At 39.5% G+C, this 23,761-nt stretch overlaps 1 protein-coding gene across 1 annotated transcript in view; it reads right to left on the reverse strand.

Moving 5' to 3' along the window:
* Positions 1–818: 818 nt before the first annotated feature.
* Positions 819–23,761, reverse strand: part of RIC1 (RIC1 partner of RAB6A GEF complex) — a 161,385-nt gene continuing 138,442 nt past the window's right edge. Inside the window, exons 16-27 of the mRNA XM_027773410.1 lie at positions 23,119–23,208; positions 21,559–21,719; positions 19,963–20,101; positions 16,692–16,808; positions 15,480–16,208; positions 13,154–13,312; positions 12,934–13,070; positions 10,261–10,547; positions 9,241–9,432; positions 4,747–4,924; positions 4,409–4,597; positions 819–3,447 (exon numbers count right to left, since the gene is read on the reverse strand). Coding sequence (XP_027629211.1) covers positions 3,159–3,447; positions 4,409–4,597; positions 4,747–4,924; positions 9,241–9,432; positions 10,261–10,547; positions 12,934–13,070; positions 13,154–13,312; positions 15,480–16,208; positions 16,692–16,808; positions 19,963–20,101; positions 21,559–21,719; positions 23,119–23,208 — 2,667 coding nt within the window. The 3' untranslated portion in view covers positions 819–3,158. The remainder of the gene's footprint in view (positions 3,448–4,408; positions 4,598–4,746; positions 4,925–9,240; positions 9,433–10,260; positions 10,548–12,933; positions 13,071–13,153; positions 13,313–15,479; positions 16,209–16,691; positions 16,809–19,962; positions 20,102–21,558; positions 21,720–23,118; positions 23,209–23,761) is intronic.

A 23,761-nucleotide genomic window follows, 5' to 3' on the forward strand; every position in this document is an offset into this window, starting at 1 on the left:
TTCTCCTAGCCCTTCGGTTAGTCAGGATTTTGGGTAGGTGCACCTGCAATTTCTAAGGTTGACCCAGGACCTCAACTAGTGGTCTGCCATGTGGCTTCCAGCACTGCAGATCAATATGCTCCTGTCAGCATCAAAATGCCTGGGCCTCTTTATTTTCTTTCTATTTAGATGTTTTTCATGTGAGCGAAGGACTTCTCTGACAGGGTTTGCTACAATCCTCTACCCAACCCTTAAGCCAGCTATGTCAACCTGGGATCCTCCAAATCCTGGGCACGCTCATATCTTTTGCCTAAGCATCATGCAGTGGTGCCAGACTACACTCTGTGGTTGGGCCAAGGAAGCTGCCAATTTTGTTTTCTTTTTTGGCCAATTCTTGATTTTTACAATCTAGATATAAATGATTTTCAATAAACCTATTTGAATGTTGAGTTATAGAAAATTTTAAGAGGTGGAATTATATAATGGAAAGAACATTTTTGTGGCTTTTAATACATATATTTTCTGGGGAACCAGCAGTTAGCGTAATGGCTATGTCGCTGGACTCCCACGTAGTCGACCGCGGTTCGTGTCCCGGACCCGGTGGCTTAAAACTCACGCCGGGCGCGTGTGCGTGCGTGCCCAAGATCCCGAGAGGAGAATGGAGGAGAAGGGATTGTGGTGTGACCATCCCCCCTGGGGGGTGATGTCTCGCTTTCTGTCTCTATGTCTCTCTCTGTCTGTCTGGCGAGCGCACGCGCCCTACAGTGAAAATCTCTCAAAAAAAAAAAAAAAAAAAAACATATATTTTCTGCTGTTAACCTGAGATGATGAATAAACAAGACCTTGTATAATGGTTTTATTGTCCTTTACCAAGTAAAAAAAATACACATTACAGAAGTAGCAGCAAATTTAATTACAAGCAGAGGTTGACTCTACCCCCAAGTGACTTCTTGTTTTGGTATCAGCAAATAATTTAAATGTATCTAGTAAACTTCAAATACTTATACTGAATATTTAAATTCATTGGTTTAAAATTATGGCTTCAGTGGTTGATATCTGAACCAAACAGCAAAGCAAAATAAAAATGAGGTTTTAGAAATTAAAGTACATAACAAATGAATTACCAAACTGACTTTCTTTACTCTTGCTAAATTTCTTGCCTTGGGGCCTCCTGTTTCCTACCACTTTATAGAAGGAAAGATTCATTCATGGCCTGAGCACAGGAATATGGTTAACTTACTGGTATCCTGCTTTCAAGAATATGAGCTGAAATCAGCAGTACAGTGTTACATTTAGAATATTTGAAAAGATCACAACTGTTTATAATGGCAAATCATGTTTATTGACTGAATATTCACACCAAACACAAAAGTAATGCTAATGCTGGTTCTTCTCCCTAAAAGACTAGGACAGGAGAAGACATTTCGGATTAGTTTCTTGCTGAGCTGCATGTACTCACGTGGAAAACACCATTTTCTATTGTTAAGATTTAGGGAAAGGTGGTTTGGTTTGAAACAGACTGAAATAAATGTAGCACCAGAAGGACCAGGTACCAGTAATCACATATTCCACCCATCCAGGAGTTTTATTATGTGAAATTATTGCACTTGTTAGGTAAAAAGAAAATGACAGTAAATTGCCAAACTCAATCATTTTAAATAGTCTGATGAATTTTGAACTAGATAATTTAAAAATTGTTTTGAGTTTCCCTTGAAAGGAAACCTGGCTGAGACAACTAGTCTAGCCATTTTACTCTAAAAAGCAAGGATTGAGGACCAAGTTTAGTTTCCAAACTATAATTGCACTATGAAGAAAGGCTGTTTAACATAGTGGTACAGATTTGGTCCACATCAAATACATTGTTATTATAAAAATAAGTTTGTTTTGTAAAAAATAACATTGCATTCCTTGTTCAAATTGCACAGTACAAACAAGCTATCTAAAGTAATACTGTTATAAGGTAATTAGAATTACATAGTCAATATGTGTTTAGTCTAAAGCAATTAAGGAATATGGAGTTCTGTTTTCATAATGTATGAAAACTAAAATTTACGTCATATCTAGAAATACACAAAATGTTTTAAAAGTTTACAATGAAGAATGCATTTTTTACATACTAATTTTTAGTAGCCGTGATCATATAGGATTCAGCAATCTATTTACATAAAGTCCATTTTATCCAATTTACAAAAGCAATAAATAAGAAACTACATTAATTTGCACAAAACCTGTTCCATTTCATGATCCATATGACCATTTCAGATACTTTATCACTGAGCCAATAAACCTGTCTCCTAGATGAAGACTGATTTCTGAAAAGAGCCAGCCCTGTCTTTATCCCAAGAGTGAGTATCTATAGTCATGCAGAATTCAGCATAAAACCTTACAAATTATAATACAAGCCTTAAAAATATGAAGAATGTCTTTGAGTATATTTACACAACAGTATTCACAAAAAGATATAGTTCTTTGATACAAAATATTTAGTGGTATCTAATAGCGTAATTGATAAGGACCCCTCAAGACCTCTGCCCACAGTGATCCAATAAAATCAAGCTTTCTAAAACGGGCACATCAGCTCATAGGTAATGGCTTCCATCAATGCAAGGCTGGGATTTAATAGGCCAGGAAAGCCAAGGAGAACATCTTTACCACACTGGCACACACTGTGCCAGGACAGGCATCTATTCAGGAAGCTCAAGTGTCCCAAGAGCTTTTATCCAAGGGAGCAAACAGGTAGCTCAAGTACCTGATAAACTAGAGCAAGCACCGTCACATTAATTTTTTAAAAAGCAGTCTGGACATACGCTGAACCAGAAAACAGGTAAAAAGCTATAAGTAGTGAAAAAGCTTACTGGGGCAAAGTAATCCTTATGTTAGAGCTACCAACCTTTGAATATAACCAACATGTTCTCATGTACATCTATACAATATTATTAATATCTTTTATTACTTTTCACTGCAGCTTAAAAGGGTTTTTATGAAAGATGCTTTATTTGATACCACATTTTTATGGAGTCAAAGATATGTCTTAGAAGAGTTAGTTAAAATTTAATAATAATACTTTACCAAATAGTCTCAGAGCTGAGTCCTCTCCCTGTGAAACCATCCAACTAGGTCACAGTGTCCTCAGCTACATGCTGCTAATTAATACTGCCCATGATGATGGCACCTCATTGTTAGGACACAGAACAGTCATAGGTCCCATCCTGAAAGGGTTCTTCTTCCTCTGTTCGGGCTGTGTCCTCTTCTTTCCGACTAACCATACTGCTACTCCCAACCTCACCCTGGGGGATGCTGCCGTGGCTGGAAGAGCTCCTGCTTTCCTCTGCCCGGGTACCAGTCTGTTCAGGAGCCTTACCCACAGTTACCGGCTGGAAGGCATCAGGCTTGACCTGCTCTTCTGTTATCTCACTGAGCTTCTGCAGTTGTGGCTTGATGATGTTTAAAAATGGCTTATATCCAGGACTAGGTAGAAGGGAAGAAGATTAACTTTTTATTAAAAAAAAATATTTAATTCCATCTGGTTTTTTTTGTTTGTTTGGTTTTTTTTTTTTGACTAGAAAGAGAAAGGGAAAGCAAGAAAACAAGCGGCCAGGTCCAGGATCTGAACCGTGGTTGGCCATGTGGGAATCTAGTGCCTTTAACCACCATGCCACCTGCCGGACCCGAGTGGGAAAGATTAGCTTTTATCTGCCATAATTCAAGACACTTGCTAGTATTCTGGATGAACCTACTAACTGCTGATATGATAAAGACAATGAAAGATCAGGTGGGAAGGGGCGGAGGTAGGGAAGAAAGGCTTCTTGGGTGCTCTACCCAACAGAGGGAGGTGCACAAAGCAGCATAAGCATTAAAATTTTGACTAGGAGCAAAAGCATTTTAACTAGTACTGCAATTATAAATCTTAATCTACAATTAAACACCCAACAGGATTTAGACTCAAAAAAGACCTTCAGAGAACATCTAGCCTAAAAGCATTTGGCAATCAAGGAAAACCAGATCCAAGTAATGAAAATAACCCTGTATACATCTAACTGGTGACAAACAGGGCTGGAGTCCAAGAGCCCTAACTTCTATCCACTATTAACTGGCATTTGATTGTAACTGTTACAGAATGTAAAATTTACACAGACTTTAGCTGCTTTCATTTTCAAGCAGACATTCTTAGGCTATAATCTTCAATTTCATAAAACTACAGATCTTAAGTTCCAAGTCTATTTAGATTGGTGACATGTATTTGATGGATATTTCTCACTTAAATGGTCGGATACAGAATGATTAATAAATATCTCTAAATTATCATATGGGAAGCATCTTTATTTCCACTAACCAAGAAATAGCCAAAATAAATAAATTACACCTAAATCTTAATATGAAAGGACAGGATTTACCAAAGGATACCAACCCTAAGGAAACCAGAACTTACCAATCTGTAGAGGCCCATCGGTCCACTGCATGTAGCCCTGTCTTTATGTTCTGTAACATCTCTCCATCTACCTCTGAAGACTGTGCAATAACCAGAATTTGATTGATTATTGAGGATTCTCTAAGAATCAGGCCTATTACAATGCACCAGTCCAAACATCCTGCCTCCATGAAAATGTGTAGCAGATACCTGGAGATAAGCAGAAACAATGACTTATGCTAAGCCGGAGCTACAGATACACAGAACGGTAACAATTATTAGGGAAGTAAATCCTGTATCCTATTTGCCCAAATACCCTGATTAGGAATTCTGTGCTTTTAAAGAGCCGAGAAACTCACCGAAGCTGGACCTGGGATTTGTGAGGCCCTTTACTTGCCAACTCCATGGAGATGTGCTCGAGTTCTGACTGAGTTAAACTGAGTGTGGAGAAATTTTCATCCACCATGGTCCAGTCCCCATCCACCATGGAGCTACTTTCAGTCAGGTCTGTGGCTGAACCAATACTACATTCATCACCTAGTAAGGAAATGGCAAAATTTATAAACCAGCTTCAATCAGAATCTTTCAGATGCTCATTTGTCCTTATGACTTTAAAATCAAAACATCGGGACCAGCAGGTGGCATGGTGGTTACGGCACAGGACACTCCCACATGGTTGACCACGGTTCGAGTCCTGGACCTGGTAGCTTGCTTTCTCACTTCCCTCTCTCTCTCTCTTTCTGTGTCTTTCTCTGGTCAAAATAAGTGAATGAATAAATAAAATTAAATAAAAATAACTTAAATAAAATAAAAACATCAAACCCACTGCTAAAATTGCATGTTACACAAACAACAGATTTTTTTTAAAGAGATTTTTTCTATAGGGGACATGCACTCACTGGAGAGAGAAGGCAAGAAATCACCCCCCACCCCAGGGAATATGGCCATACCATGATCCCTTCTCTTCCATTATCCTCTTGGAATTTTTGGGTACATGTGCACATGTACCTGGTGTGGGTTCCAAGCTGCTAGGTCTGGAACTGGCACCATGGTCAACCATGTGAGAGTCCAGCACCTTAATCACTACACCACCTGCTGACTCGACAGATTTATTTTTAGAAAATCATTAGTGAGAGAGAGAGAAACACACATTATGTGCCTTTGGGTGGAAAAATATACCCCTAATAAGCAGTCATCCTGATTCCTCCCCCCCAAAATCTGGCTATAATTCGATCAAGTCTTTAGATTCAACTACCAATTTATAGGAAATACAGAGGAAACTGTGAAGCTAAACCATGATGAGGTAATTGTCACAATCCACATTGTGAGGAAATACACAGAAGCAAGTCTTCTTGATGAATACACTGCAAGAAGGAAAAATAGAGAGGACAAGCACTTAAAAAAAGAATTAAAACAATCACAATGGGAGATAGCAGATGGCGTAGTGATTACATTGCTGGACTCCCACATGGCCGTCTGCAGTTCGAATCTCAGACATGGAGGCTTGAAAATCACTCCGGGCGTGTGTGCATTCATGCTCAAATTCCTGGAGAATGGCGGAGAAGGGATTGCAGCATGACCATCCCCTATAGGGGGTGATTTCTCACTGCCCTTTCACTGTCTCCGTCTCTCTTACTGCCTCTCTCTCTAGTATGTGCACATGCCCTAAGGCAAAAACCTCAACAACAACAACAAAAAATCACAATGTGTGAACCTTATTTGGATCCTGATTCAAACTATAAAAAGCTATATTTATGAACAGCTCGAAAATTTGACTACTTACTAGATATCTGATGATATTAAGGAATTAAATTTTCAGAGGTATGCTAATTATTATGATTTTTCATATATATGTATACTTGGTTACTATAGGGCATGTACGCTCACCAGAGGCAGATAGAGAGAAGGAGAGAGAGAGATAAGTGAAAAATCACTTCCTCGGGGGACAGCCACTCAGCAATTCCTCCTCTTGGGATTTTAGGCATGCATGCACGCATGCACGTACCTGATATGATTTTAACCCACTGAATCTGGGACTCAAACCACAGTCAGCCACGTGGGATCCAGTACCTTAACCTCCACATCACCTGTCAGCCCACAGTGAGATATTTCTTTAAGAATCCTTGTAGCATACATATTGAAACAATTAAATAAAATATAGCATTTCTTAGATTTGCTTCAATTTATAAAGGAAGGGGAAAGCAGATGAGACAAATCTGGCCATGAGTTTGTTGTATAAGAAGATGAGTGATGGATACCCACTATACTATTATATCTCTACTTTCAAAATATGTTTGAGGGCTAGCCAGTGTCATGGATCCCATATGGCAGATAGTGCAGCTCGAGTCCTAGTCCTAGCTTGAAAAACATGCAAGGTGGGGACCAGCAGTTAGCGTAATGGCTATGTCGCTGGACTCCCACGTAGTCGACCACGGTTCACGTCCCAGACCCAGTAGCTTAAAACTCACACAGGGCGCGTGTGCGTGTGTGCCCAAGATCCCAAGAGGAGAATGGAAGAGAAGGGACTGTGGCGTGGCCATCCCCCCGGGGGGTGATTTCTGTGTCGCTGTTGCTGTCTGTCTGTCTGGCGAGCGCACACACCCTATAGTAAAAACCTCTCCCCCTCCCCCCCCAAAAAAAAGCAAGGTGCATGTGCTTGCATGCCAAAAATCCTAAGAAGAAAATGGAGAATGGAGAAGGAATATTGGCATGACCATTCCCCACTTTCTCTCTCTGTTGGTCTCTTACTGTTGAGTGCACAAGCCCTGCAACAAAAAAAATCTAAAAATAAGGGGCCAGCAGGTGTCATGGTGGTTAAGGTGCTGGACCTTCCCACATGGCCAACCACAGTTTGAGTCCTAGACCTGGTGGCTTGCTTTCTCACTTTCTCTGTCTCTCTGGTCACATTGAAAAATGAATGAATGAATAAATCAAATTAAATAATTCTTTTTCTTTAAAAAAAAAAAGAGTATTTTAAAATAAAAAATAATCTAAAAACAAAAATACATAATGAGCCCTAAATCCTAACAGGATGGAGAAATGGACTGCCATGTATCCATGCCTACTGAGGGATGCTTTCTACTCTTCCTTCTTGCTCCCTCTTTCTGGCAATTTCAAGATGGTAAATTTTATGTGTATTCTACCACAATTTAAAAATAGAAAAGGACGGGCAGCTATAAGCTTCCCCACATAATAGAAGCTCTGGTAACTGATGACAGACTGACAAACATCAGGCAGTGTAGAAAATTAGACGAGTTGGGGACGAGCAGTTAGCATAATGGCTATGTCGCTGGACTCCCATGTAGTCGACCGTGGTTCGAGTCTTGGACCTGGTGGCTGAAAATCACGCCGGGCGCGTGTGCGTGCATGCCCAAGATCCCGAGAGGAGAATGGAGGAAAAGGGATTGTGGAGTGGCCATCCTCCCTGGGGGGTGATTTCTCGCTTTCTGTTTCTCTCTTTCTGGCGAGTACATGCACCCTATAATGAAAACCTCTCCAAAAAAAAAGAAAAGAAAATTAGACCAGGTTTACTATTTAAGTCCTTACAGTTTATAACCATATACTCTCAAAAATGCTTTAAAACCTCTTTAGTATGTAGCCTTTCCATTACAATAAAGCAGAGGCTGGTATACATTTTTAATAAAATGCCAGATGGTGAATACTTTAGGCTTTGAAGGCCACGAGTCAAAATCAAGGATGTTATATAAGAACTTACTATGGGGAACCAGCAGTTAGAGTAATGGCTATATCGCTGGACTCCCACGTAGTCGACCGCGGTTCGCGTCCAGGACACAGTGGCTTAAAACTCATGCCGGGCACATGTGCGTGCGTGCCCAAGATCCTGAGAGGAGAATGGAAGAGAAGGGATTGCGGCGTGACCATTCCACCTGGGGGGTGGTTTCTCACTTTCTGTCTCTATGTCTCTCTCTGTCTGGCGAGTGCACACGCCCTATAGCGAAAACCTCTACAAAAAAAAAAAAAAAAAACTTACTATGAGGGATTTTCCAAAAATTCATGGAAAATGTGTATTATGAGAAAACTGTGTGAATTTCGAATTTTTTTGTCATAAGGCAGGCGCTACCACGCCCTGGATTTCAAAATTTTTTTGTACCAGAATAAATCAGTACTTTTTTTTTAAGTGCCTTTTCCCATGAACTTCTTAAAGTATTAATATCTTCATATGGACTAAGGCCAATTTCCATAAATTTTCACTTATAAAATAGTAAATTTAATGGAGAATAATTTTTTAAAAATGAAACAAGCCTACTACTTATGATAAGAATGGAACTCTTTTTATGGGGGATAATGCTTTATTTACTTGGGGTTAATTTTTCCAGACTAGCCCTTGGCATGGTGCTTAAGGTGGCTGGATCTCACATGGCCAACTGTGTCGTTCAATCCTGGACCTGATGTCTTGAAAAACACGAGTCAAGTGTGTGTGCACATGCCCAAAACCCAAGAAGAAAACGGAGAAGGGATCCTCCCTGGGGAGTGCGGGGTTGAATTCTCACTTTCCCCTTTTTCTGCCTCTCTTTGGTGAGCACACATGCCCCATAACAAAACTTAAAAAAAAAAAAGTTAGTTTTTCCTTATCACTAAAATTGATCACAAAGATTCATTTATTAATGTACTGAGATTTTTACCTATTCATCTATCTAAAATAAATATAGCAAAGTAGAGTCAAGGTCAATATGCCCTAGTTCTAGTAACTAGGTACTTCTCCACCAGATACTTATAGTTAATCCTCCAGGACACCGACAGAAAGGAGTGAAGCTCTCTCTTTGAAGTTCTATAGCATATTAACTTTCCTCCAAAGGAATTGCAGAAAAGCTAGAACCTGAAATAACATTTACCTTTATTAGATAAAGGTGACAAGAAGGCATCTTGCATTTGTGGACCATGGGATGAAGTTGTGTCTATATCTTGATGGGTGGGGCCAATGTTGCTGAGCCAGCTCCGACTTCGTTGGAGATTAGAGATGCCAACATCCATCTCGAGGTTTAAAAAAGGGTCAGCTGACTGTGACTTTAACAGTTGCTCTCCCACTGCAGGGTAGGTCCAAGAACAAATCAAGGAAATGAGAGGAAATATACTGCCATTTCGAAATCCACTCTTTTAGTCTCTCCAGCCTACCTACCCAATATGAATAGTTCAAATCCAATTACTATTCTGTACTGCACTGTGCACCCAAAAACTAGCGATGTGGAATGTACTAACAGTAAAATGCTGTCTAAAAGGTCACTATATCAGTAGGCAACTTTACTCTGTTGATCTTTTAAGTCATGTGTCTTGGTTTTTTAGATGATAAGAAGTTTCCAAATGCCATAATAAAAAGTTTTTGCCCTTTCCTCAATAATAATTCAGTAGGTCTTCATAAAAAGACCTGACCTGAAAAACTTCATCTTTCAATTTTTCTTTCACCAAACCATACAGTTTCACTTTATCCTCTCATAGTTCAGAAGATGGCCCAAGCTTGCAAAGATGCATTTCCCTGGAATGTGTCCTATCAGGTAAGTCCCAATTTAGCTTCTTTTGAAGTTCATGACTAATTGGTTCTAAAACTCCTTCCCCAGTAAGGTAAGCTTGATAGCCTTTATATTCAGACAGTTCTTAATTTGTTTATAATCTAAGATAACAGTGGTCAGATTTATAAATCAGACTTGAAGGTCAGGAGACTTGAAGACACAGGCTCTATATTATCTGCAGCCTTGGTCAAATGGTGAATGTTCCAACTGATATACAAAAAGTTGGTTTTTATCCACCTGAGTTTGGAATGAAAAGATATACTCAAATAATGACTTATAGCAAAACATTTAGATAAATACTTGGAATAAAATATGATTCTTCTGTACAAGTGACACAAGTCTTCTTACCTGTTCGGTATTTTCCATTTTTGAAAGGAGAACTGATAGAAGAGGCTGGGATAATGGGAAGTGGCCACAGAAAATCTTTGTGGAGTCTCTTCAGAGCTATCACAAAGTTGTCTACCCGGGCAGCTCGGGTGCGTTCCTTGCACAGCCAACTAATTAGTTCAAAGCCCAGCTGGGCTGCAAAGCAGCCGAGGTCCTTTAACCGAACATCTTCTAAAAGGCGCCGAGCATGTCTCCAGAGCATCATGTCAATATACATGTTCTCAGCGCAGTCACTATCTTTGCTCCATCTACAAGTAGAGACAAGAAGACTAGAGAACAATCTTGGCTGGAGGACTTCACACACTTTTATGTAGTAGCAGTGATAATGCTGGTGAGGAAGTAAGAGACTCAAGATCTAATTCTGACTAAGAAGACAATGCATTGGGGCTTCGCTGTGTGGTGTCATATCCTATGAACACCTGGAACACAGCAGGCTCTTAAGACATGTTGATTTTGTTTGTTTGTTTATTTCTTTGGAAAAGTTTTTGCTATAGGGCACATGCGCTTGCCAGAAAGACGGAGAGAGACAGAAAGCGAGAAATCACCCCCCAGGGGGATGGCCATGCCGCAACCCCTTCACCTCCATTCTCCTCTCGGGATCTTGGGCATGCACGCACACGTGCCCGGCATGAGTTTAAGCTGCCGGGTCCGGGACTCGAACTGCGGTCAACCACGTGGGAGTCCAGTGACATAGCCATTGTGCTAACTGCTGGTCCCAAGACATGTTTATTGAGTGAACTCATGAATAGAAAATAATAGTAGGCAAAAAATAATCCAGACCTGGAAGAAGGTAGTGGACAGTTGAGGGGAAAAAAAAGGGAGTAAACAAATGTCTATATGTGAGAAGACCAATGGAAAGAGAGACAGAAGAAACTAAAAGTAGAAAAAGTGAAATAAAATCTATCAGTGTGAGTTATATAGAACACAAAATAAAAACAATTTTTAAAAAGTAGTAACTACAGTTGATTATCCCTTACTCTGATTAGCTGATGTGTTTTGGTAACCGGTACCATGATGCTTTCAGTGAGGCAATAGAGTAGAGGGGTAAAGGGCCTAGTCTCTGGAGCCAGACTAACTGGATTCAGATCTTGGCTCTGCCTTCATTAGTTTTGTGAACATAATCAAGTTTATTTTTTCAGGCCTTTTTGTCCCGTACAATGTGGATAACCTCATGGTGCTGTTATAAGGATTAAAAGACTTACAAATGCTTACAAGTGAGCACCAAGTTATTAGCCAGTATTTAAATTCAAGATATGACTAAGATGCTGATTGCTTGGCAACTGTTTATGGCCCTGAACGGTTGACTTTTACTTGTGTACAGCTCATGACAGCTGTGTGAGTATGTGTGTTTTGGGGATAAAGTCGTGTTAATGGCCAGTGATGAGAGAAAGCAGTAAAATATCACAAAAAATCTTCAGTATCAGTATGCTCTGTGTGCCAGGCACTGTAGTAAAAATGCTAACAATAATAAAAGAATTCAGGAAGAAAGAAAACAAACTGCATGTAGCAACATAGTAAGGAATTAAAAAAAAAACTTATAAATTAGAGGAACTTCTAATAACTTTATTATGTGCAATGTAAATTCACAGTCACCTCAGAATATAATAACCCATCCATGGATGATACAGGTTTGGCCTCCAGAATACAACTCCTTTTGGCTCTCCTACTGTTTAATGACTTTCCTAATAAAAAGGTCACAGGAAATTCAGATGCATGAGCACTAAATTTTCTTTTTTTTGCCAAGCAGTATAGCTGTAAAGAAAGGTAAAATGATTGACTTTAAGGAAACTTTGCGGCCAGGCCAATAGCACAGCAGTTAAGCACTGTTCAGAGGGACCAGGATCCCACATAGCCAGATACAGTTGGAATCCCTATCCCAGTGTCTTGCAAAACATATCAGCCAAGGACATGCAAATGTCCCCAGGATCCTGATGGAATGGAGAAATGGAGGAAGGCTGCTTTCTCAATGTGTCTATGTGTACCCTCAAGCATTAAAAATGGGTTTTGTTTACTTTTTAATTCCTGGAGTACATGTGAATTTGCCAGAGAAAAACAGAGGCAGTGAGAGGAGAAAGAAAGAGAAAAAGAAAGTGAGAGAGTGAAAACACCACCTACTGAGATATGGTCACACTGCAATCCCTTCTCCTCCATTTCTCTACCCTGTCAGGAATTGGATACATGCATACACAGCTGTCTTGAGTGTTTTTCAAGCTGTCAGGGCCAAGACTCAAACTGTGTTCAGCCATGTAGGATCCAGATCCCTTAACCACTAGACTATTGGGCCAGCAAGGACTTTCAGATTATCTGCAGACCTGCCTAACTTCTTTTTTATTCTAATCCTCTATTTTTAGAGGCAATTTATAGTTAGGTGCATTCAGAACAGGTACATCAAGACCTACCTAATACAAAGGGGCAGAAACTCTACAAATAGTACAGAAGTGTACTTAGGAGGAAGAAAAAAGGGAAGGCTCTATGTAGTCTCTATGCCTTCTGGGAATAGAAAAAAGAAGTGCAATCAGATTAAATAGTTATTTCCATACCACTTAATTTTAAAAATTCCCTCCCTGAAATGAAATGCAACTGATACCCTAAAAACAGTAATGGCTTTTTGGGTTGTTTTGGTTCTGTTTTTACCTTTTTCCAGAAGGACCAGATGGCATACTTAGTGTTTTCTGTAAGTTGAATTTACTAGGAGGAACACTTTCAGCTGACTGGGATAAACTGATGCTTCGATTCCTGAAGAACTCAAAACCACCACTTGAACTGGGTTCCTGTGAGCACACACAATGTGCAGTTAGACAGAGGTACCATGTAGGTGCATTACTTGGTCAATTAGCCCAATTTTGCAATTTACCTGAGCTGTAGGTGTGGATGGAGGTGTCTCAGATTCTCCAGAGCCAATGGCTTTAAGAAATCGAATCATGTGTCGACAAAGGTCCCATTTGCCTTGTTCCAGTGCTGTGTTGAACAAAAGGGTGGCATGTTGCCTACTGACTGCTGGAACTTCCATGTTCTACAGAAAAAAAACAAGTAAGACACATTTCTTTTATATTATGTAACCAGAGGATGATATGAGCAATTCTTTACATTCCCTTAACTCAAGGACTACATCCTTAGTTTTGTAGATGAAAAAGAACACTACAAAGCATCATATAAGGAGAAGTGAAGCTACGCTGCTGGTCTAATAATATGGTATACTGACTCCACTACATCCTAGATACCTCATGTACACCTAATGTATTCATTTTTTTCCTCCCAGAGTCTCTGAAAAAGAGGTGTATAAAAATAGGATACATAGCATTCCCACTGTAAGTTGAAGAAATTGAATTAAGTAACTGAAGATCAGCAAAAAAGAAATATAAATCTAGGTATGCCTGACTCTATAAAAAAAAAAAAAATCAGGTCTGCCTCTTATGACAGAGTTTTTGAGGAAGTGACCAAAACTCTCTGCTTTGGGCAATAGCCAGCAGTGCTGTTATACAGTCAGCATCATCAATGTCTTTCACAAATCTGACCTTACTGCTTGCCTTGGCCTTCATGGAAAGGTGGTTAATAGACAAGCTATTTGTAATCATTACTGCCCATCCAGAGCAACTTAGAAATTCCACTGGAGCAGAAAATAGTTTCCAATTCCATTGCTGAGGAGATCACTGAAGGGCTAGACTGATTTTGTTTCTTTCTATTTTTATAATTTGAGGCTGCTTCTTTAGGGCTAAAGAATCACTGAATCTCAGGTCACCCAAGCTCTGCTTGACTATTTTCTTTGGTTTCAGTGAGTTTTTTTTTTTTTTTTTGGAGAGGTTTTTGCTATAGGGCGTGTGCGCTCGCCAGACAGAGAGAGACAGAAAGTGAGAAATCATCCCCCGGGAGGATGGCCACGCCGCAATCCCTTCTCCTCCATTCTCCTCTCGGGATCTTGGGCACGCACGCACACACGCCTGGCGTGAGTTTTAAGCCACTGGGTCCAGGACATGAACTGCGGTCGACTACATGGGAGTCCAGCGACATAGCCATTATGCTAACTGCTGGTCCCTGTTTCAGTGAGTTTTTATGAAGCACATAATCAGATAGGAAATCTGCTTCAGGCAGATTCAAACCAGTGTTATGGTAAAACCAACCTTGTAGTAGATAAGTGTAGCCTAACAAACCTGTACTGGACTTACAGGAATAACAATTAGTCCTTTTGTCAAATATGTAATGGAACAAATTTTCAGAAGTCTCAAAGAACCCATAATTTTGACAAAAATCATGTGCTGTGAGAGTCATTATTGAGGCAAGTCCAAGCCTTCTCTCTGCTGTGCAGAGCCTACTGCAGGGTGCTCTGTTATGACCCTGCTCTAATCAAAGTCCTCTCAGCAACTACACACTGCAAAGCAAAAAATCTATTATTGTGGGGAGTATAGATAAACCTAGTAATATCCAAAAGAATACTTTGATGTTTTTATGTATCATTTCAATGATCTTATGTAGTATTTATGCAATATGTACATATGTATTGAAATACATTTATTATTATTATTCAAAATAATATTTTTTTTTTAAGAGAGAGAGATTTTTTGCTATAGGGCATGTGTGTACACCAGAGAGGGACAGAGGCCACTGGGAAAGTGAGAAATCACCCCCTCTGGGGGGATGTTTACACCACAATTCCTTCTCCTCCATCCCCTTCTCAGGATTTTGGGCATGCATGAACATGTGCCTGGTGTTTTTGTTTGTTTTTTTTTTTCCCAGTTTGATATGAATGTTTTTAAATTTTATTTTATAGACTTTCACTGAACATCACCACAGCATACAAACTGCAATTTCCTAGCCAGATTACATTGGAAAGTGGCCTGGTATGAGTTTTAAGCCACTGGGTCTGGGACTCAAACCATGGTAGACTATGTGGAAGTTAAAAAATGTAACCATTGCTCCATCTGCTGGTCCCATTATTCAAAATAATATTCTTAATTCAACTTGTCTTTGACCTATTCGTGGACAAAACAGGATAAAATACCCCTACAATGCTACTTGATAATAGTCAAAGACATACATGGTCATTGGATATGACTTAATTCAATATGAAAGGCATAAACAGAAAACTTGACTCTATTAGGTAAACATAATCACAGTGCCAAGATGTTTCTTCTTTCCTTTGATTAAGTTCATGAATTTTTGTCCCTTCATAAGAGAACAGTTACCTGTAAGATAATAAGATAGGAGGCAGCTGTGTCCAAATCCTGAGCCATCAAACATTCCTCAAATAAGTCCTTGGGGTTGCCAACAGCTGCAAAAAGGTAATTCCACAGGGCATATTCAGTCTTCCTAGCACAATGGACAACTGTCTGCAGGAAGAGGGGGAACTCGGTGATAAATTTTGCCACAGTGGGAAGCAGAGGATCGGGAATTGGCTCCCGTGAGGTAGCTTCTTCTTCTAGTACTTCGTGGAGCATGAGCTCCAGCACGTGAGGAAAGTAAGGTAATGTGGCACAGGACTGGGCCAAGAGCAAGGCTTGTTCCCCAAGGTTCCTGACCAGAAGCTGACGCAGAATGTGGTGGAGGTAGATCTGAGAGGTTCTCTCCACAACACAGAAAGGGAAGAGCACCTCCAGCTGTTCTCTAGCACTGTTCCGAGTATACAAAGAATCATACAGTAAAGTGTCATTGACAGCACCAAGGACTAATGCATCTTCGAAGAGAACAGCCAGGGGATAAATATTGATGTGAAAAGGCAGCATGATCCGCTGGGACAAGAAGGAATGGGGCTTGCGATGATCCCTAGGGAAGAGAGGGAGCCAAACTTTCATTCCCGCACCACCACAGCTCAGCCAGAGAGCCTCCAGAAGGTGACGTTTTTGTTTATTTGCTCGACACGTAGTCCAAACATTTTCAACAGACTGGGCTAATACAACAGGAGGACAGAATGGCAGCTGGAGAAAGAGAGACAAGAATCAGGTTTTCCCCCTATTAAATAGGTAGATTCTTAAGTTCCTAGGTACTAGTTTATGATGTTTTATCAAACTGCTAGTATAACTTTTTGGGAAAAGTAGGAGGACCTACTGAGAATTAAAGTTAATAAGAATTAAAGTTAATAAGAGTACCCTGCCTTTGAAAGTACATACAATGAAATCTAAAATAAAACCCACCCTCCAACTTTACCAATCTAACCTTATTTTCATATTTTAATAACTAATTGCCTGAACAGTAACATCTGAAATACAGAACATTTTATCATGTCACGACACTGTCCTTCACCTGTCACAAACAGTCCTATACACAGAGGCTCAAAACCGATTTTATATACTTTATCTTAGTTTCCAAATCACAAGATAACAGTATCCTCTTAAGTACTTTATTCCTTCACCCTAACCACACACCTTTTTACTGCTGGAAAGGACTTGCCCTTTACTCACAAGTTTCCTTTGGTTAGGGTTACTGTCCTTCTCTCGGATTTGAGGGCCTGACCTGTCCCTCTGCATCATGATGAGCTGTCCTGCAAGGTTTAGCATAATGCTCTCTGCATCACGAACCTGAAATTTCAGAATAAGAAACTGGATTCATACTAATTTAGAAGTATGTTGTTAGCATTACCCCACCCTGTTCATTTACAGTTGAACAATCAACAGTATCTATGAGGCTATACTATGTATAACCATTCTGCTAGGCTTTGTAGAGTATAAGAAGCTTTTTGGCTAGGGTAGAACAAAGCTTAATATATAATGCAATTACTGAATGCTAAGTAAACATAAACTTGGAGGCAGAACTGAATTATGAAGAATCTAAGAACTTCAGAAGTTCACAAAAATGAGAGATTACTTCAGTGACCTAGCTGCCATAGCTACAGAAAGCTTAAATGATTAGAGGACATGCTTAGGTGGAAGAGAAAGGGCTGGGGCTCTAGATGAATTATGCAGTATGAATGAAGACATGGACAAAAATAAAAGAGTGCAACTGGGAATGTAAGAACCAAACCTAGTGGCTTAAAACTCATGCTGAGTGCATGTGCATGCATGCCCAAAATCCCAAGAAGAGAATGGAGAATGGAGAAGGGACTGTGGTGTGGCTATTCCCCCTGGGGTGGAGGGTGATTTCTCGTTGTCTGTCTCTCCAGTGAGCTCACACACTCTATAGCAAAAATCTCTCTCAAAAAAAAAAAAAAAAACTAAAAAAAGACGTCATCTGTCCATAAACATGACAGCTAATAATATCAACATATGAAGACAAAAAGCAGAACTTAAAGATGTGTGGGAACACTAAGAATAAGACAGGTTAATAGTACAAAGTAGGTAGACTTTAGAGGAAAATAAAAATAAACATGTGAACACATGAATAGAAACAGTAACAATATTGGGGCTGGCAGGTGGCATGGTGGCTGAGGCGCTGGATTCCCAAATCGCTGACCATGGTTTGAGTCCTGGACCTGGTAGCTTGCTTTCTTACTTTCCCTCTCTCTAGTAAAATCTAAAAATATGTAATAATAAGAGTAATAAATAAAAGAATTCTTTAAAAACGATGTGTGAGGGAAGACCCCAAAACAGTAATATTGACAATTTAGAGATCGGCATAGGAACAATTCCTCAAACGTTCCCAAAGACCTTCAGAGATTTTTTGTCCTTTATGACTAATGTTCATAATGACCACCTTAAGTTTTTTTTTTTTTTTTTTGAGAAATTTTTGCTATAGGGCGTGTGCGCTCACCAGACAGAGAGAGACAAAGAGACAGAAAGCGAGAAATCACCCCCTAGGGGGGATGGTCACGTGGCAATCCCTTCTCCTCTCGGGATCTTGGGCATGCATGCACACATGCCTGGCGTGAGTTCTAAGCCTCCAGGTCCAGGACATGAACTGCGGTCAACTACGTGGGAGTCCAGCGACATAGCCATTACACTAACTGCTGGTTCCCGACCACCTTAAGTTTTAAGATGGTAAACTTCAGCACAAAATGTCACTCTACTTCAGTAACAACAACAACAAAAAAAAGGAAGCTTTTCTTCACTTGTATCTACTTATTCAACATTTATCACTGTAATGTTACAGGTGACCACTGTAGCAAACTTAAGCAACTTTAATGAAGCTTTCAGAAAAAGTAGGGGTACTTGTATGCTCAAAATTCTAAATCTGAAGGAAAACAACACCACTAGGGTAGATCATTTTCTTTGAGAGCTTCAGGAATAAGGAACTTTCTCTCATGAGAGACACTATCTTATTGAACAGTTTTCATTGTTGTTGTTAGTTTTTCTTATTTTAGCAGAGAGGTTTTTGCTATAGGTGTGCACGCTTGGCGGAGAGAGAGAGAAATAGAGACAGAAAGTGAGAAATCACCCCCCTAGAGGGGATGGCCGTGCCGCAATCCCTTCTCCTCCATTTCCTCTCAGGATTTTTGGCACACATGTACACGTGCCCAGTGTGTGTTTTAAGCCGTTGGGTCTGGAACTCAAACAGCAGTCAACTAGGTGAGAGTGCAGTGACAGAACCATTATACCATCTGCTGATTCCTGATGTTATCTCCTCTCGGGATCTTGGACATGCATGCACACACACCCAATGTGAGTTTAAACCATGGGGTCCAGGACTCAAACCGCAGTCGACTACATGGGAGTTCAGCGACATAGCCATTATGCTAACTGCTGGTCCCATTAATCTTCAATATTAAATCAAGATTTACTTTGCTGTAGCATTTGTGATCCGCCCCCCTGCCCGTACCAGGTATCATCAGTCTATTTCATATTATACTTCAACTTCTTAATCTGACCTTTGCCAAATTAAAGTTACTTCTCCTTTTTGTAAAAGGCCCTCTGAAAATGGGGCACCTAGTACTACAGATGTCACTGATTGCCTACCGTATCTGAAATATACAAATAGTATCTTTTTCCCTCCCTAAAATAAAAGCATCAAACATAATCAAAAGTATAACAGGATAACAAACTTCCATATTCCTGTCATCCACATTCAGAATTATTGTGATTTTGCCATATATGTTCCATTTATCTCATGTTTCTTTCTTTCTTCTTTTTTTTATTTTGATTTGCCAAAATATTTTAAAGGAAAATATGCCATTTTACCTCTACATAGTCAATACACATTCCTAAACTATATGGACATTTGCTTGTATAACCACAATGCTAATATCCCATTTAATACAATTTACAGTTCTTCCCTGGAATTAATCTCTCAATTCATATCTAAATATTCCTAGTTATTTTAAGTGTCTTCTTTTTAAAAATAATTATTTAATTTTGTTATTATTATTTTTAATTTGCTACAGGGCATGCACATTCGGGGGAGAGGGAGGGAGGGAGGGAGGGGAGGAAAGAAAGTGAGAAAGCAAGCCACCAGGTTCGGAACTCAAGCCATGGTGGCACATGTGGAAGTCCAGCGTCCTAAACACCACACTATCTGCTGGCCCCCAAAGTGTCTTTTTTACCCAGTTTGAATGAAGACACAACTGAGCTTACTGACTTGTTTCTGTAGTGTAGCAGTCATCATATCCACCTCATAAGTGAGCTTACTCTCTGTGTATTTTGTTGTTATTTATATATTTAGTTATCTGTTTACTGTCTGAGCAGAAACCATGTCTGCTTAGTTTGTCCTTACAGGCCAGTATCTTTATACAGGATATACATTCTAAACAGCTAATATTTGCTAAGAGAGGAACTCCAAAGATATCTGGTAATGGAATGGTACCTGTTGTGGCATTTTCAGGGTGATTCCATTTTCTGTACTCACTGATGTCAGAGTAACAGATACTACCAGGAAAGGGTGAGGAATGTAGCGTGACATGGAGACCTCCTGAAGAACTTGAATGCCAGCTATAGTATTTAAACTGCAAAAACAACAGAAACACACATACTTCAACAATAATAACAAGTTTTTTTCTTTTTTCTGCTACTATAATATTAGTAGATTTCACGTTTTTGGAAAAATCAAATGTCTTCTACTTATCATCCTCTTCTCCCCAAATATCCTACTAATGGGAGGTTAGTTAGCAAGGTCTAGGGAGCCAAAGAACACATAAGGGGATGAGAGAAAAGATAAAGAATAAGATGTAGGAGGGGAGAAAAAAAGGGAGAAAACTGTAAGAATAGAAATTTTAAAGGAAAAAAACAGGTTGGCCAAGAAAGGATGAGGTTTCAGTCACTGAAGGTAGAAAGGTTTCTTACTTTTTATCTATCTATTCTGTGCTACTTCAGCAAACACATACTTCATGACCATCTGAACAAACAAAAACCTCTGAGAATAAAATGACCCTCAGTGGTCTAAGTGCCTCAAGTTGACCAGATGCTAAGAATATAGGCAACATGAAACAGCAGCAGGACTGCAGTTTTCCTGCCCAGACCAAAGCCATCCAGTGGTAATAGAAATGAGTCTATGAAAGACACACGTTTTATGGTCTTAAAGCTGTGAAACTCCTAAATTTCCTCCAAGAATCAAACACTCAAATAGTCAGTACCCATTTCTTTTGGAGAGGTTTTTGCTGTAGGGCACATGCGCTCGCCACAAAGACGGGGAAAGACAGAGAGACAGAAAGTGAGAAATCACCCCCCAAGGGAGATGGTCATGCCATAATCCCTCAGGATCTTGGGCATGCACGCACACGCGCCCAGAGTGAGTTTAAGCCACTGGGTCCAGGACTTGAACCACAGTCGACTACATGGGAGTTCAGTGACATAGCCATTATGCCAACTACTGGTCCCAGTAACCATTTCTTTTCTTTTTTCTTTTTTTTTGGAGAGGTTTTTGCTATAGGGTGCGTCGCTCACCAGAGAGACAGAGAGATAGAAAGCGAGAAATCACCCCCCAGGGGGAATGGAAATGCTGCAATCTCTTCCCCTCCATTCTCCTCTTGGGATCTTGGGCATGCACGCACACAAGCCTGGCGTGAGTTTAAGCCACCGGGTCTGGGACTCGAACCACAGTCGGCTACATGGGAGTTCAGTGACGTAGCCATTAAGCTAACTGCTGGTCCCCCCAGTAACCATTTCTTTTCAAGGCTGTGAAAAGACCTTAGTTATCTAAGGGTCTACCCAATCCCCAAAAGGTATTTGTTCAAATGAATATAGGAAGATTAGTTGAAGAAGTTATTTTGGACTATTTCTTTATTCACACCCCCCCAAAAATCTATTATATGAATATTACAAATTACAACTTTTTACTTTTTGACTTCAAAAAAAACCCAGAAAATTAAACATAAACATGGAATAACTATTTTGAGAAAACAAATTATAGAGGTGACATGATGAACAGAAGCAAAAAGTGACTTTTCACATGCTATATACTTACCCATCAGATTTTCTTTCAATACTGTAAAGGCATATTGAACAGTCTGCTCTAAATACTATTACCATATCCCGGAAGACACTAAGCAATAATGTTTCTGTTTGTGCTTTGGTGACATGAGCGAAGGCATTGTCCAGATTTGAAGTTCGTAAGTATACTCTGAGCTGAAGAAAACAAGATAAATGTAAAGGATGATTAAATACTTGAGACATATTGTATTTTTTTTAATCTACTGACTTTTTAAAAAAAGAATAGAGCCAAAATGATCAAAGATCTATCCAAGGTTTAACAATACATGGCTAATGTTTATATTTTGGCAAACTAGGCTTATACTACAAATAACCAAAAGATGACACGACCAAACCTTTGAAAGTACTACTATGAAATATACCTTCAGACCTACATATTTAGACCTGATATGAGAACAGCACCTTCTCAAAACAAACAAGAAATCATATGAATCAATAAATTAATAAATGTATATCTAAAAATAATCATTCTTATATGACTTGCTTTTAACAAGTATTTACTATTTTTGAACTTTTAAAGAATGTCTAACAGTCAATGTTTTTTTAAAAGGCTATCTCAGAAGGGCTGGCAGGTGACGTGGTGGTGCTAGACTGGTCCAAGGTGCTGGATTCCCGCATGGTCGACTATGGTTCGAGTACTGGACCTGGCGGCTTTCTTTCTCAATCTCTCTCTCTGTGATCAAATTAAAATAAGTAAATAAATAGTTAATTAAATTTATATTTTAAAAAGTTATCTCAGAAGTACAGATTGTCAGGCCAGTCCTCTAGTATTATACTGTGGACTGGGATCTAGATGTCACATAACCAATTGCAGCTTGAATCCCGGCCCCACAAAACAGGCCAAGCACATGTGCATACATCTCTCAAATCCTGACATCATGGAGAAATGGAGGAAAAAGGATTGCAGTGTGACCCTGCCCCACTGAGAAATGCATGCATCCATGCTTGCTTGCTTGCTTGCTTGATTGCTTTCTTCCTTTCCCTTTCCCTCCCTAGCAGGCTTAGGTGCCCTCTGACAATAAAAAAGTCCCAATTGTCACTTCAAATAAATGTTATAAACATGATCCTGCTAAAGTAACATGCATGCACTGCTAAGATGCTGTGCTTTACACGCTGGGACCACACAGGAAGTATGGGTTGGATTCCTATTCCGAACTACATGTACAATGGCTTGTGCCTAAAATCCAAACTCCTCAGGGGGAGTGAGACATGAGGATTATGAGCTCATAATCCTGAACAATGTAGCAACATCGAATATAAAAAAAGAGTTGAACATGGTGGTGCATGCCTTCTGTGTCAGCTAGGAGATGGAGGCAGGAGGATCACATCACACCAAGATCCTGTCTCTAAAATAATAATTTAGTAGAAAGACATTAATAGCCTAAAAAGAAAACCCCTTATCTAAAATATGCTATACATTTTTGATGAAAATAATGCTTTCTTTGGTTTTTAATAGACTATTCTCTACATAAAACTAAGTAGTATTAAACAGTTTATATATAAAAATATTTTATTTCTGAGAAAAAAAACTTACCTCTTCTTGACGGTCACTTATGTTATAACATGCAAGGACAATAAAATCATTCCACCAGGCTAAGCCACCTGTCACAATCATATTTTGCTCCTTCAAAGAAAAAAAAACATAAATATTTATCTTAATAATGTTACCAGAAATGATAAGAAAGGAGTATGTTTATAAAATATTCTTAACCACACAAAGAAAGCTCAAATTATTTTTCTGCCTCTTTCTTCCACTACTAATTATTTTAAGACATTTTATTAATAATGATTTACATTCTATTTTAAAATATTATTTCTGTAATGAAGCACATACATCATTCAAAGTGGGAACCATATAGTATTATTCCCTTTTTTTTTTGAGAGGTTTTCGCTATAGGGCCGCGCACTCACCTGAAAGACAGAGACAGAAAGCGAGAAATCACCCCCCCCGGAGGGGGTGGCCATGCCACAATCCCTTCTCTTCCATTCTCCTCTTAGGATCTCGGACACATACGCCCACACACCTGGTGCTGAGTTTAAGCCACTGGGTGCAGGACTCAAACCGCAGTCGACTACATGGGAGCCCAGCGACACAGCCATTACGTCAACTGCTGGTCCCCATATAGTATTATTCCTACATCCCCAAAACCTTAATTGTTTATTTTATTTTATTTTTT

This window comes from Tupaia chinensis, unplaced genomic scaffold (assembly GCF_000334495.1).
Source record: "Tupaia chinensis unplaced genomic scaffold, TupChi_1.0 Scaffold000354_1, whole genome shotgun sequence".
Lineage (NCBI taxonomy): Eukaryota > Metazoa > Chordata > Mammalia > Scandentia > Tupaiidae > Tupaia > Tupaia belangeri.